Source organism: Centroberyx affinis, unplaced genomic scaffold, assembly GCF_046629955.1.
Source record: "Centroberyx affinis isolate AG114_WGS23_722 - 3 ecotype Tasmania unplaced genomic scaffold, CSIRO-AGI_Caff_v1 ptg001337l_1, whole genome shotgun sequence".
NCBI classification, from domain to species: domain Eukaryota; kingdom Metazoa; phylum Chordata; class Actinopteri; order Beryciformes; family Berycidae; genus Centroberyx; species Centroberyx affinis.
Genome location: NW_027279834.1, coordinates 249,428 through 264,470, shown reverse-complemented (window position 1 = coordinate 264,470; position 15,043 = coordinate 249,428). Strand labels below are relative to the sequence as shown.

The 15,043-nt window shown below is 39.9% G+C and overlaps 1 protein-coding gene across 1 annotated transcript; it reads left to right on the top strand.

Moving 5' to 3' along the window:
* Positions 1–3,513: 3,513 nt before the first annotated feature.
* Positions 3,514–14,803, top strand: arsh (arylsulfatase H). Its single transcript, XM_071525781.1, is given in 11 exon segments — positions 3,514–3,641; positions 3,987–4,108; positions 4,693–4,815; positions 6,147–6,349; positions 8,242–8,462; positions 9,327–9,463; positions 10,175–10,309; positions 10,953–10,982; positions 10,985–11,111; positions 11,874–11,995; positions 14,189–14,803. Coding segments are annotated over 11 exon segments (1,707 nt in total). The 5' UTR covers positions 3,514–3,564; the 3' UTR covers positions 14,599–14,803.
* The last annotated feature ends 240 nt before the right edge of the window (positions 14,804–15,043 follow it).

Below are 15,043 nucleotides of genomic sequence, written 5' to 3'. Positions count from 1 at the left end.
AAGGTCTTCTCACCACACACACACACACAAACACACACATTCACTGCATACCTAAACACATGCACTAGCCTATAAGAGTCACATTCATTCCACCTACACAAGTCATAAAAACACTAATTAAACTCAGCATTGCAAGCAGCTACTGGTAAGATCAACTGATAATGACTTATCAATGACTTTGTTTTGATTCCAAGTTAATTAAACCTAATTATCTTTCATAAGTGAAACTAACTCAGCTGTGTCAGTTGCTGATTCATCTGTGTTGGACTGAACCCCAGAATGTTTCAAATTTGATGTTGATTTTTTGATGAAATGTAGCAAAGAGTGTACATACAAAGTCCCTATGGCAATATATATTTAATATGTATATAATATAGTATTTCTCAGTATTGTCTGATACAATATAGATTTTGCTAGCTTGTCTAAAAAATAGCATTTTTACATTTTGAATAATTTACTGGAAGAAAAATGTATTACTTATGAAATACCACTTGACAACTTGAATCAATTATTGAGGGCAATTATTGAATCATAACAGTATGATATATTAATGTAAATGTAATATATGTAAAATGGTACAGAACAGTAATAATAGTAATCTGCCTCTGTGACTGTGAGGTTTATTTATTCAGAAAAGAATGAATGTAAAGCTATTTAAAAAAAAAAAAAAAAAAAAAAAAAAAAAGGATTTGGATAGTTATGAGAACATGCCACAAAATCAAAGTGACAACATGCCCCACAAAGGTCCCTTCCCTGAGCACAGAGCTTCACTAAACCATTCAAATGTATTATCAGGTTATAGCTGACCCTTGCTTTTATGTGTCACAGTGTGTCATTATTTTGATTCCTTAAAAAGAAAAAAATGAGAAGAAAATCACTAAGATTTTCATTATTTACTTTCAAGTATACAAATTGCTTTTATGTTAGAGTGTTTTGACTTAGACTGCTGTAATCAATATAGGTATTCTCTTATTAAGAAGATAAACATTTTTGTAATTGGACTTTTGGCTCCAAAATATTTCGCTTCAGAAATAAAGCCACTGAGACAACATACCAATGTGACAACTTACCCTGCTCTCCCCTACATATCTTAATATCATCTCAAACTCCAATCCATCAAAAGCAGGGAACTAAGAAAAAGGATGACAACCAAGAATCAAGAAAAGCAATCATTGGTGTTGGAGCCATAATGTAGTTTTTTGGTTGTTTTATTTTTATCCTTATCTAAAACATTATATGACTATATATATCTACACATGCAGTTCTGATATTGAACACGGGGTGAAGCATTGATGTAGGAAGTGCATATAGCTAAGCTCCAGGTGATGAGAATCAGGTGTGCGGATAGCTGCAGCATATCAGCGTGTCAGTGCTTGAGTCTGATATTGCTGAATCGAAAGATTATTGTGTCTGAATATGGACAATGCTGTTATCTATGCTAAAGTGAGCATATGTACGTATGCCTAACTGTGAATAAATGGATCGAAGAATCCAAAGATATACAGCGTACTGGACATTGGTTTATTTTTAGAACACGCATCCGAGACAAGTTCACCCCGTTCGCCCCTCAGTGGCTTTATTATTGTTGTTGAAAGTCACTACAATTGGTTTAGACTCTGGCTGGAGTTTTAACATGTACAATTTTACCTGGCGTATTTACTTAGTCTAGACATTACGGCACGTGGGTTTGTGCGCTAATAAGTCAGTCAGTACGGTAGAGGCGGTGGGAGTGGCCAATGACGTCTGCGGAGTGGGAAAGTGTGACATTTTACTTTATGAATCGCTGTATTGTACCGTTATGAGGTGAGTTCATCTGGCCAGTTTTTATTATTTTATAACAACTTGACAGTTCTTCCGAATGAATTATTCTAAAAACTTACTTGGCCTATTTGCTAGCTTGGAAACTAATGCAAACCCTTTATTTTTGCATAAACTACACAGCGTGAAACATGAGGTATTTTGTTTGCACTGTCACACCAGTTTTCACAGGAAACATTTTCTACGTGTGAATTTTGCATTATTTCTTGCTATGTAGAAAAGAAGTTCATGGTGTGAAGTTAATATTGTGCTGTGCTCAAATGAGCAATGTGGGATATCTGTCGGCAAAACCTAAGAATGATTTATAGGCCAACAATAACATATTGACCTTCAGTCTCGATGTGTGCTCATTATCGCACACATCGACACTTTGTAACAGTTAAATAATCTCTTGTAAAACGCTGCCATCTGCCAAGATCAGTAAAATATCTACTGTATGCCTTACAGCACGTACAGTGCAAAGTTTAAAGGAAATCATTACCCACTTCTCTGGTATTCCTCGTGCTAAAAGACAGGAACTGACTAAGTAGAGGAAATACTGAGGAAATGAGGGATACCAGGTATAAACTGTGGTGCTTAAAATAATTAACCAGTTAACATCCCATCATGCTTAGGGTTATATATAAATGGGGTCAGAGCCAGTTGTCCATTATTTTGGCTGCCACTGCTCAAAGAAGAGATCAGTGACTTGAGAGATGCATGCTTGGCAGGAGCAAAGCTGATGTTGGCATACAAGTCTGAGGGAAAGACATCATCAACTAGGGGCAACTGTGGACAGAAATGGACCTAAATATATTCAGTAAAGTTGTGCAAAAAACACAGGCAGAGGTCTGCTGAGCAGTGGCAAAATATCATCTGGTCAGACGGCTGATGAGTAGCCTATGTCTACAAACTACAGAAAAAATAATTTTGACACAGAATCATTTATACTTTAGCATTGACTCATTTGACACATTTGACACATTGACACATTGACACATTGGACACATTTGACACATTGACACATTTCGCCTTTAACAAATATTGCGCCTCCTGCGATTTGAAAATTGCAGTAGGCCATATTGCGATTTCGATTAATTGTTCAGCCCTACTTGCCACAGCAACCAAAGATGTATTATTACTGATGATTTCACAGGAAATAAAATAGAGCCTGAGGCCTGCAGAAAAGTGTTTGTGTTTCCCGAACGAGTTGTGTGTTTTGTGTGGTCTGGGAGTATTTTGGGATCTATTATCATGAAGATGCAGTCTATAAAGCTTATCAGTGTTGAGAATGGTTAAAGCAGCGTCTGTTTCTTGGATGCTGGACCTCACAGTGGGCAGCAGGAGGGCCAGACTGTCATGTATCTGTGTGTTTACTCCTGCTGAAGTGAAGGAAGTCACTGCACCCCTCTAGTGATATGAAAAAACAAATCCCCTAATTACACTCTGTGGAATATGACAATTAAGATGGTTAAAAAAAACCCAACCCTTTGATATGTTGTGCAGCTGCTTACACCAGATTATGGCACAAGGGAGCGTTACATTAGACCCTATGTATTTGTAACTGTGGGGTTACAATGTGTACTTATATACATAGACAGATTTGAAAATGCAAGGACAATATTAGGTGTTGTTTTTTTTGTCATTTTAGTAAAAATACCAAATCACTTTTGAACTTTTACCTTTAGGCCCCTCCCGCTGGCCCCTCTTCTCCTCTCCCTGCTCCTGACAGCAGGAAGTGATGTCACAGGAGCAGAGGTGGACAGGATGCCCAACTTTGTTCTGATGATGGTGGACGACATGGGCATCGGCGATGTGGGTTGCTACGGTAATGATACCATCAGGTAACCCCTAGCAACCAAATGTGTGTGCGGTTATCTTACCTGTACAGTCTGAAAAGCATTCTCTGTCTCTGTCTCACTCTCTCTCTTTCTCTCTCTCTCTCTCCATGTCTCTCACTCTCCCTCTCTCTCTCTCTCTCTCTCTGTTTTCATTATTGCCATCACCTTCTCCGTCTGTTTACTGCATCACCTCTGTCCCATATCTCTAATCTCTATCTCATTCTGATGTGATGCTGGTAAACTTAATTTGCATTTCTTTAGTGTATATCTCTCTTCACACTGTCTCTGCCTCTATTCAATCTATTCTATTTATTCTGCCTATCTAATGTATTTACTCTGTCCCTCCAGGACTCCTAACATAGACAGACTGGCTTCAGAAGGGGTAAAGCTGAGTCAGCACATTGCGGCTGCTCCTCTCTGCACTCCGAGCCGGGCCGCTTTCATGACGGGACGCTACGCACTGCGCTCAGGTAGCACACACACTTATACTTTATACACGCACATTTTATACTTTCATAAAAGTAGTCTCTGCACATAAACTGACGCTATTTGATGCGTGTTTGGGGTTGAAACTGGGGATCGGGGTCTCTGCGTAGGTGTTGCGTACCTGGCCAAGAATCTCAACTTCACGTCGAGTCTACGCAGAGTCGCACACTCTGATTGGTTGATCATAGGGTGGACCATGACAGCATCCAACTCTTCAAGCTCCAACTGCTCACATCCTATTCCTCCAGCTGCGTTGCTATATTTGCGTCCATCTTTGTTTTTACTGGTGATTGTCGTCGCATCTGCTTAGTTTTGGTACAATATGATTTTTTTTTTTAACACTGCCACCCAGTGTTCGGGATTTCAGCATCATGCTGCGGGCACATCAACGCAGAAGTATAAAAACTTAAATGTAAGCACCGCCGTGTTACATTTGTGTGATACGTTCAACTATAAAATGTGCTTTACACAGTGAGTCACAAACACACATACACACACACACAGGCATGCATAGGCCATTGTCTGTCTCTCAATTGCATATGTGTGTGTGTGTGTGTGTGCGCGTCAGGGCTGGGCAGTACGGGCCGTGTGCAGGTGCTGCTGTTCCTGGGCGGGTCGGGGGGGCTTCCCCCCAGTGAGACCACCTTCGCTAAGAGGCTGCAGCAGCAAGGATACACCACCGGCCTCGTGGGTAAGACGATGGTTGGGCTTTCTTGGTGTAGCTGCACAGGAAGACACAGGCATGTTCACACAGAGCTCTGTTCCACCTTTTGTACATGTTTATATAACAGTATCCGTGTGTGGGTCTGTCTGTGTCTTTTCTTGGCTTTCTACTTGTGTCTGGGTTTAGATAAGATTATAAAACTTGCACTCAGTGGGGCAATTTGAAGTGCAGCAAAGTACATAAACACAATTACAATTTAAGAGCATAGGATTTGGGGGATGAATCCAAACCAGACTATATGCAAGACAGTCAAGAACACCCATTGTCTATTTTGCAAAAATAAATATTATAACAATTAAGTGGAATCTTTGCCATTTGAGTTCTCCCTCTTATACATCTTGGAAGATCTTCCAAAATAGCGTACCGGTCAGGATTTGTCCCACTGAGGAGAGGTTTTTGACTCTTTCTGGTTAGATCTTCTTCTGCTGCCTGAGACATCATTCAGGAAGATGGATGTGTTCTTCTCTCTCCCTGTAGCTTTTTCCTATGTGTTGGCATGCTTGATTCTCCATATAGTTCAGGCTTGTCTGCTGAACACAAGCACTCTCACTTTCCCCTCTATTCAATTCATTATTTAAATATTCTATTCATTAATTTGAATGATTAGTATGTATTTGAATATATAAATATTTGTTAACCGCCCAGATCTTACAACATAGACATAGACACACATAGACACCATAACGGCAGCAGTTACAAAGGTTTGGTGCCCTGCAGGTGAGAGGGAGTGAAGTGCAAACATGGATACAGGATGTTGAAGTGAAAGAATTACGAAAAGTGCAAACAAAGCGCAACAAAGTGCCTAAAGGTATTAGAGAGGTGGACTCAGTAGACATTTTTAAACGTCAGCTGAAAACATATCTTTTTAACCTGGCATACAATCACTAATACTTCTTTCCTACTCTTTTTTACTTTTTTATTATCTTATTGTTTTTACTGTTTTTATTTTTTTCTATTGTTTTTATTGTTTTTAATGTTTTTACTTATATTATTGTTTTTACTCATTATATTGTCTTTACTCATTACTCATTATTGTGATATGGTTGTGCCGAACTATTCATTTTGTGATATGGGTGCGCTGAACTGTCAAAGCGCTTTGAGCTGCATAGTCTGTATGAAAAGTGCTATACAAATAAAGTTATTATTATTATTATTATTAAGGCAGATGTCAAGGCAGATCTGTGTCTATCTACATTCCTATCTCTCCTGTGTTCACTTTCCTGTCTCCGTTTCTCTCTCTGTCTGTCTGTCTCTCACTCTCTCTGTCTCTCTGTCTGTCTCTCTCTCTGTCTCTGCAGGTAAGTGGCACTTGGGTGTGAACTGTGAGCGCAGAGGCGACCACTGTCACCACCCTAACCAGCATGGCTTCAGTTACTTCTACGGCCTGCCCTTCACCCTGTTCAACGACTGCGTGCCTGGGGAGGGGAGGGACGTCCTGGCAGACCTCCAGAACACACTCCAAAATCTGTCACTGATACTTGGACTAGGACTTGTCACACTGGTAAGAGTGGTTTTGTGTATATACACCTATAGCAGACGCACACAGAGGCAGCCTTAAGCATCTGGGGGCCTGTTTCAAGAGCTAATGTGCGGAAAAAAAACATAAAAGAGAAAAGAGAAAAAAAAAAGCGAGGATTCCAGTTGGTTTGCATCAATAATGGTATATTTTGGGACTTCAACTTAAATGCATTATGTGCACTTCAGCATCATGGACAGCTCAACATAGAAACGCAGTTGTCATTTTCATGCCCAGCTCCCACGTTGTTTAAATAGCAAATATACTTGCGCCCATCTGTGCGCCCATGGGCGTGTTGGTCTTAAAATGAGGTGTGGTCAGGCGCATTGTTGGCGCATTGCTATCTTGAGGCAGCGGAAAGCGATTGCGCCATTGACCAACAAAAACCTGTTATAAAGTCAATGGCGCAGTGTTTTCCTGCTATTTAAAGGGCGCATTATTCAGATAGTAAGATGCGTCTCTCTCTCTCTCTCTCTCTCTCTCTCTCTCTCTCTCTCTCTCTCTCTCAAACACACACAGACAGCGTTACCATGCAAAATAGTAAAGGCCTTTTCAGAATTCTAAAAAACAAGTATTGTACCAAAATCATTTGTTTTCAATTTTCTCCCTGCAACATACCCACAAGTTACACCAGTATGACGGGCTACAGGGCGTTGGTAGACAGATGTGAAGTCTCTCCCTCTCCTTCTCCTCCTTTCTTCCACTGACCAACTCAGCGCAATCAAAACTCCATGTAAAGTAATTTCACACATATGATTGCATACCTTTAGAACAACAATGTGATGAGACAGAGCTCCTGGACATGAAGCGTGAGATATTCTGTCTGTGGATAAACTGAAAGATTAATTGCGTAATATTGTGCTTCTGTATTTCCATGGGACATCCGTGCATAAAGCACGTCCCCAAAAGGATTTAATGGACAGAGCTCATTATATATCTACAAATATTTCACATTTAGCAAATGTTATCCATGCTGATTATTTCCTATGATTTAACACTATATAACACTGTAAGGTCGGCTGTAGGAAACGTGAGCTGAGCGCTGCATAATGACGCATTCCAAGGATTCCATGCAGTAAATTCATGATGATTGAAAGAGCCTGTCATGTTTTTTTTAAATACCTTATAGTTCGTTATTGTTTTATTATTTAATTGCTCAGTTCTTTGTGCCATTTTGTTGCACAAGCACATTTGGCAATGTGCCTGTAATATTTAATATGTTGAAGTAATGGCTACGCCTCCGTTTCCCCGTATATATTGTATTTTAGAAATTCTGAATTTCTGAAATCTATTATATATCGAGTATATGTTGTATTTTAGAAATTCTGAATTTCTAAAATACAATATACACGGGGAAACAGAGGCGTCGCCATTACTTCAATATATTAAATATACACAGATAGGGGTTGTTTACAATGAATTGGGCTTCGCGCTCTTTCAGCACTGTTGGCCTGGTAGGATTATTTAACCCTAAATAAATGCTTATAGAGATTCTTTTAATTATCTGTATTTGCTTTAGTTTGAGAATTTACTAGTTCATATTAGTTGACACCGTTAGTAATGGGTTAGGGTTAGGGTTAGTGAAAGAAATAACCCGCCTACCATTTTGCTGTGAATATTGAACTGCTAACTGGTTCTAACTGCAATTAAAGCTGGCTGTTAGCTTTGAAACGGTGTCCGGTGCGTTATCTTTGATTGAAGTAACCACAGCTCGCCACAATATATATATATATATATATATATATATATATATATATACTGGACACACATCAGAGGCTGGCTGTATGTGGTTGTGTATTCTGTTGCTGTGTGTGTTATATCTTTCTAACCCCACTGTGTGTGTGTGTGTGTGTGTGTATGTGTTGTGGGATTTTCAGGTGTGTGTCCGTGTGTGTGGCCTTCTCGAAGTGAGCCTGTGGCTCCTGGCAGCACTGATCTGTGTCAGTCTCCTAGCATTTGCTGTGTGGTTTGTGCCCTTTGAATTCTTGGTGACCTGGAACTGCATCATCATGAGGAACCAGGAAGTGATTGAACAGCCAATGACAGTGGAGACGCTGCCCCAGAGGTTGCTGGGAGAGGCGCAAAGCTTTATAAAGAGGTAGGATGCGCAATCAAAATAACTGACTGTGCAATGAACAATGAATGGGAGACAGATTTAGTGGACTCACATATTGTTTGTTGAGTCTTATATATTTGAATAATCTTTGTTGTGTAGTATTGTTATCAAGTCAGTGAAACAAAAAATGTAGCCTTATCATCAAAAATCTCCCAAGGTGTCCTCACTTTTGCCGTCTTTCCAAATGCATTTTCTGTTGAGCAGCTCCAAATCTTAGAACTTCTTGACATCACAGATGTGCGTTGTAATTGATTGGGCTTTCTAAGATCACAGAGACAGCACATGCAAATTCTTAAATGGAGTGGTATTCTTCTTTAAACACATACTGTCACCGTTGCCTGGGTAATTTCCTTTTTCCATGGTCAAAAAAATGCACTTTAGTTTTTGACATACACGAGTCATTTGTTATTGCAATTGTTTTCCTTTGTTTATTTGAACAGTTTAATTGCAAAATAATAACCATGTGGAAAAATGGAAGGTGAAGTTAACGTCATATCCAGTATAATTCGCATAGACTCTCATTCTAATTTGCAATGCTAATGGTTTTTCAAAAACAACCCACATGGTTAATGTTTAAAATACCAGGCATGGCTGATGAGATTCCTTCCACTTTACCTCTTCCTGTCATTGGCTGATATCCAAGCTCCTCTCCTCTCCTCTCCTCTCCTCTCCTCTCCTCTCCTCTCCTCTCCTCTCCTCTCCTCTCCTCTCCTCTCCTCTCCTCTCCTCTTCACTCCTCTCCTCTTCACTCCTCTCCTCTCCACTCCTCTCCTCTTCACTCTTCTCCTCTCCTCTCCTCTCCTCTCCTCTTCACTCCTCTCCTCTCCTCTCCTCTCCTCTCTTTAGGAATGCTGATCGTCCATTCCTCCTCTTCCTCTCATTGGCTCACATCCACACACCACTCTTCACAACCCCCGCCTTTGCAGGCAGAAGTCGCCATGGTCGCTATGGTGACAACATGGAAGAAGTGGACTGGATCATAGGTGAGGGAGGGCTGTGAGGAGGAATGTGTTAATAAGCCCTGTTTGTATGGGAGCGTTGTATGAGGACCTCAAGGAATTGAAAATTCTGTCCTGCGTTTCAATTTGCATTTTGCAAGGCTGTGAATTTGCACAAGATACACTGCACAGTACATACCAAGTATTTTCATATTTGGATTGAGTTAAAACCTTGAGACAAAAATCTGCCGATAATGTTGGATAATTGCATTTTGCATTACAATTCATCTCTTTTCTTGACAGCAATACTTTATTCAGAGAGTATTTGTTGCACATTCTAAGCAGAGATGAATTATAAATGCATTGTAACCATGTTATAAGTATATATGCCCTATTCTTATGTAATAATCACATAAATTAACATTATACTGTGTTATGGCATGCGTTGTAATGCATGATGTAGTATCTAAAATCTAGTATGACGTTATTAGAGTATGATGTTATTAGACTGTTATTAGTTGTTTTTTTATAGAGTTTCCCCACAACCTACTGGGCTTTTTTGTACAATGTGTATATTATATAATAGGCCTATCATGTCATGTACTGAGTGTATTGATTCCAGTCCACTTAAAATGTGTTTATAATGTTCTTATGATACCTTATGAGCAACACTTCATAAGGTATCCCACATAATGTGTCACCTAATGAGCTTCACCATCTACAGTATGTTGCTATATTTCTGTGTTGTGTTTCTAGGTAAAGTGACAGAGACGGTGGATTCCCTCGGCCTAGCCAGTAACACTCTGATGTACTTAACATCAGACCACGGTGGACACATAGAGGATGCTGACGCCCGCGGCCAGAAGGGAGGCTGGAACGGCATCTATAAAGGTAGATGATGTCACAGGTTGCTGCTACAGTCGTCCACAGTCACAGCAAAGGCACCTAGATGCTTCAGAAACATTTCAAGTCTCAAAACTTGATGGATCATCTATAAACACAGTTGGCAAGGCAGCATTTACATTATTTACATTCACAGCAAAGGACCTCTAATGTATTCAAATGAAAAGACACGCATGCAAACTTAGAAGGACCCGATTTTCTTGAGAACGATTTAAATAGTAATATCTGCCAAGCAATTTCATCTCTCTTTTGTTCTCACTCCCCTCCCCTCCCCTCCTCTAAGTAATAATGCTTGAATTAAAACATAATAAAAAAAAGCTTGGGTTTTTCAGCACTATTTATTGACTCATGGAATGATTTTCCCCATGTCGGCCAAAAAAACTGATTAAAGAGGACTGTGCAAAATGAAAAAACTTTAATCTCAGGGTGGGAAAGCTAAAGGATATAGATAATTTAAGCCGTTGTATTAATGCTGGAAACTATTATTATGCTTTTCTTTGACAGTTTGATATTGATAACCATAATATCTTTGATGAAATGTGTCTTTTTTGGTCTGTACATCTACATTTTTCAATGTGATTTACTGCTGGGAATGGAGATATTCACGATGCGTCACTCCTCTCCCCTGTAGGTGGGAAGGCTATGGGGGGGTGGGAGGGGGGATCAGAGTGCCCGGCATTTTCCGCTGGCCTGGCAGACTGCCAGCTGGGAGGGTGGTGGACGAGCCCACCAGCCTTATGGACCTGTACCCTACACTCAAATATTTGGCCCAGGACACACAGCCAGACAGGTAAAGAGGCCTCTCTCTTTCTCTCTCTCTCTCTCTCTCTCTCTCTCTCTCTCTCTCTCTCTCAGTCTTTCTCTTGCAAAATGGTGCACGTTTATGAATGTTTGGAGGCAGTGGGAGAAGAGTGTTTGCCTTTTGGATTTAAATGTTGTTTGTGCTTGTGGGCTGCCAGCACTACAGATGCTAGTATATGCTTGTGTGTGTGTGTGTGTGTGTGTGTGTGTGTGTGTGTGTGTGTGTGTGTGTGTGTGTGTGTGTGTGTGTGTGTGTGTGTGTGTGTGTGTGTGTGTGTGTGTGTGTGTGTGTGTGTGTGTGTGTGTGTGTGTGTGTGTCAGTTTTTCCCCAGAATTGTATTCTTAGAAGGGTGGAAAAGCCTCTGAAACAGCATTTACTATAGAAGATGGGACACTGAAACTCTCCCCTGAAACCCATACTATTATTTTAGTTAGCTTTCAGGTTAGCACACCCTGGTGTGTGTGTGTGTGTGTGTGTGTGTGTGGATGTGGGAGCTGATGAGTTTTTAATGTGATTTTAGTTATTTGTTCCTCTGTTTTGTTGTGAGATGTTTCATTAAAGAACATCAAAATCCAAGTCTCTTTCGCTCTTTCTTTCTCTCTCTCTCTCTCTCTCTCTCTCTCTCTCTTTCTTTCTCTGCCTGTGCTGTTGCATTCATGCTCTCTCTTTACCTTGATCTTGTAGCATATTTTTTATCGCATCATATCCTCTCTTTCCCTGTTGCCCTCTCTTTATTTTACCTTCTCTCAGACTGTTAGATGGCTACAACCTCATGCCACTGTTAGAGGGGAGAGCAGAGCGATCAGAGCATGAGTTCATGTTCCACTACTGTGGCGTCTACCTGAACGCAGTACGCTGGCACCCACTTGGGAGTGAGTACACACACACACACACACACACACACACACAAATCCTTTGTTTTCCATTCTGCTGAAAAAAGGCAGATGTATTCATGAGATTGTGGTTTTAAAGTGGAATTCATACTGTACATTCAGACATTCACAAACACATAATAACATGGAATTTATGTGAAACAAATAAATCATGTTTATTTATATAGTATTTATATATTTATATACTATAATATAAAGTATATTTATTTACTTTTCAAAACAAAGTTACAAAGTACTTTACTACCAACAAAGATAAAAGACTGACAAAGGACAGATCAATAAAACAGAAAGATCAATGAGGTAAAACAGTAATACATTTGTAAAATAGAATAATATTAGGTAAAAGAAATAGACCCAGCCATAGGAATAAAGCAAGGCAACACAGATAAAAATTAATAAAACGATCAGGCAACCAGTGAAGAGACGCTAAAATGGTTCAGATATGATAGTTTCAGTTAAGAGTCTTGCTGAATCATTTTGAACACATTGAACCTGTTCTACCTCTTTTTGATGAGGCTGGTAAACAGGGCATTGCAGTGGTCATGGTGAGATGAAATAAAAGAATGTATAATCCTCTTTGTATCGCTGAAATTCAAGATGGACCAAGGGCAGGTCGAATTTGGCTGGAAACACGCACAGGGCCGATAACAAGGACTTCAGTTTTGTCCAAATTGAATTGAAAAAAGATTAGACATCCAGTCCTTAACATCCTTTAAACAGCATCCATACAGGGGAAAAATAATTGGTCCAAGAATTGAGTCCTGAGGCACTCCACATGTGATCAAGGACTGTGAGGAGACAAACCAATCCACAAACACAATTTCCTGACGGCCAAATATGAAGAGAACCAGTCTGGGGTGGACCCTGAAATAAGGACCCACTGCCTCAATATGTCTATCAGGCTACTATGCTCTACAGTATCAAATGCTGCACTAAGTTTAAGCAGCACTAACACAGTGTGTTAGTAAACAGCACTTGCCTGCATCGGCATTCATCAGGAGATCATTTACAACCTTGAGAAGGGCAGTTTCAGTGCCACTGACAGAAACCAGACTGAAATCTCTCAAATATGTTTGAGGTAAAGGTAATTTTGAAATAGGCCCGTAGTTGGTGAGAGCAGAAGGATCAATACTGGGGTTTTTTTTAAAAAGAGGCTGAACACAGTCAGTCTTAAAGGATTCAGGGACACAACCAAAGGACAGCGGAGAGCTGTTGAGAATAGAAAGCAATCTGGGTCCTGTAGATTAGTTGGCATGGTGTCCAGGGGGCTTGAAGACCACCATAATTGGTCTTTAAAAAAACTTCCTTAAGAGAGATCAGCCTAAACTGACTCAAAGTATCTCGATAAGAACAGGATACATCAGTAAAGAAAACAGGGCGTGAAATCCCAGACTTCATGTCCTTAATCTTAGCTTTTCACAGTCAGCATTTGAGAATACGAAGACATCAGGGGGAGCGAGGTTCACAAGGCGATCAATAGTCATCAGTATTTCAATGATGACTCAGTAGTTCTATAGTAAAATAAACAGAACGTACAGAACAGAATGTATAAAGAGAGTGAGACTGTATTTGTATGTGTATGTGTGAGTGAGTGGGCGCAGCATTATGGTGTAACTCTTGCTCTTAAGATGAGGCTCAACGTCGCTCTTTCTCTCTCTGATTTGATTTTGAAATACTCAGTACATGTTTTCATCATTTGCTCAAATTATGTCTCCAGTCCAACAAGGTTATTTTACTTTTTCAATGGGTTTTAGATGCCTAGAAGACAACATAAAAGTGCAAAAAATAATTGTAATCACTATCAGCCAAATAATAATGCTTTGTAAGTGCTAATAATTCTAAATTGATATTGATTGCACAGTATATTGCAAGACAAAAACATATTCTTTGCCTATCTACACAGATATATTAATTAAATGAAAATGTCTTGAAAACATATTTAATGACTATAGAAAAACACGTGAACATACAGTATATGAAATATATAAAAAGTAAAAACCCAGATCCAGAACAAAAATGAAAAAAAATGAATGGGGAAAAAATAAAATAGAATTTTGAAAAAAATAAAATGGATTTTACTGGGCCCTACCTTTATGTATGTGTGTATATACTGTATACGTGGGCATGTGTTCACTGGTGTGTGTGTGTGTGTGTGTGTGTGTGTGTGTTCAGGTGACTCCATCTTCAAGGTGCACTTCTTCACCCCCAACTTCTCTCCCCCGGGAGCCGGCGGTTGCTATGACACCAAGGTCTGCTTATGTCACGGAGACCATGTGACACACCACAACCCCCCGCTGCTCTATGACCTCCTCCACGACCCCTCCGAGTCCCGCCCACTGACCCCTGATACTGAGCCGCGATTCGCCGAAATCCTCGAACAGACCGCCGTAGCTGTGGAGAGGCATCGGAGTACACTCACAAACAAACAAGTGTCCGATGGTACTCACACACACGCCGACACGCACACACACACTGTTCCGAGCCAGATGACTTGGGAGAAGATTCTGTGGCGACCCTGGCTCCAACCCTGCTGTGGGACCTTTCCATTCTGTGGCTGCAAAGAGGACACGACACACACTTAAAGGAAAAATCCACCCTAAAACACTTTAACACAGTTGGAAAAAGAGCTATCTTTTGTTTTGGGGATCATTTTGTTTTTTGGTGGTGGTATTTTTCTTATTCCAGCAGATAACTGGCCAAACACAGACAATATGACATCACATTGAGATATTTCCTGCGCAGCTACAATGGAGTTTGATATTCAATAATATATCAGTACAAAAACTATTGAAGTATCGAATATTGTGATATTTCCGCAATATTTCCTCGGTATCAAATATCATATAAATCATTATAAATCATGATAAGTAATAATAATTATTATTATTATGATGATTATTATTATTATTAATAATAATAGTCTAGAGATTTCATGTAATTTAGAAGAAATAAAATAAACAAAAAAACCTTGGCGATAGTTGTTGGGCATTGGCAATAACTAGTGCAGTGCCCGTTCGCGCCACTGCT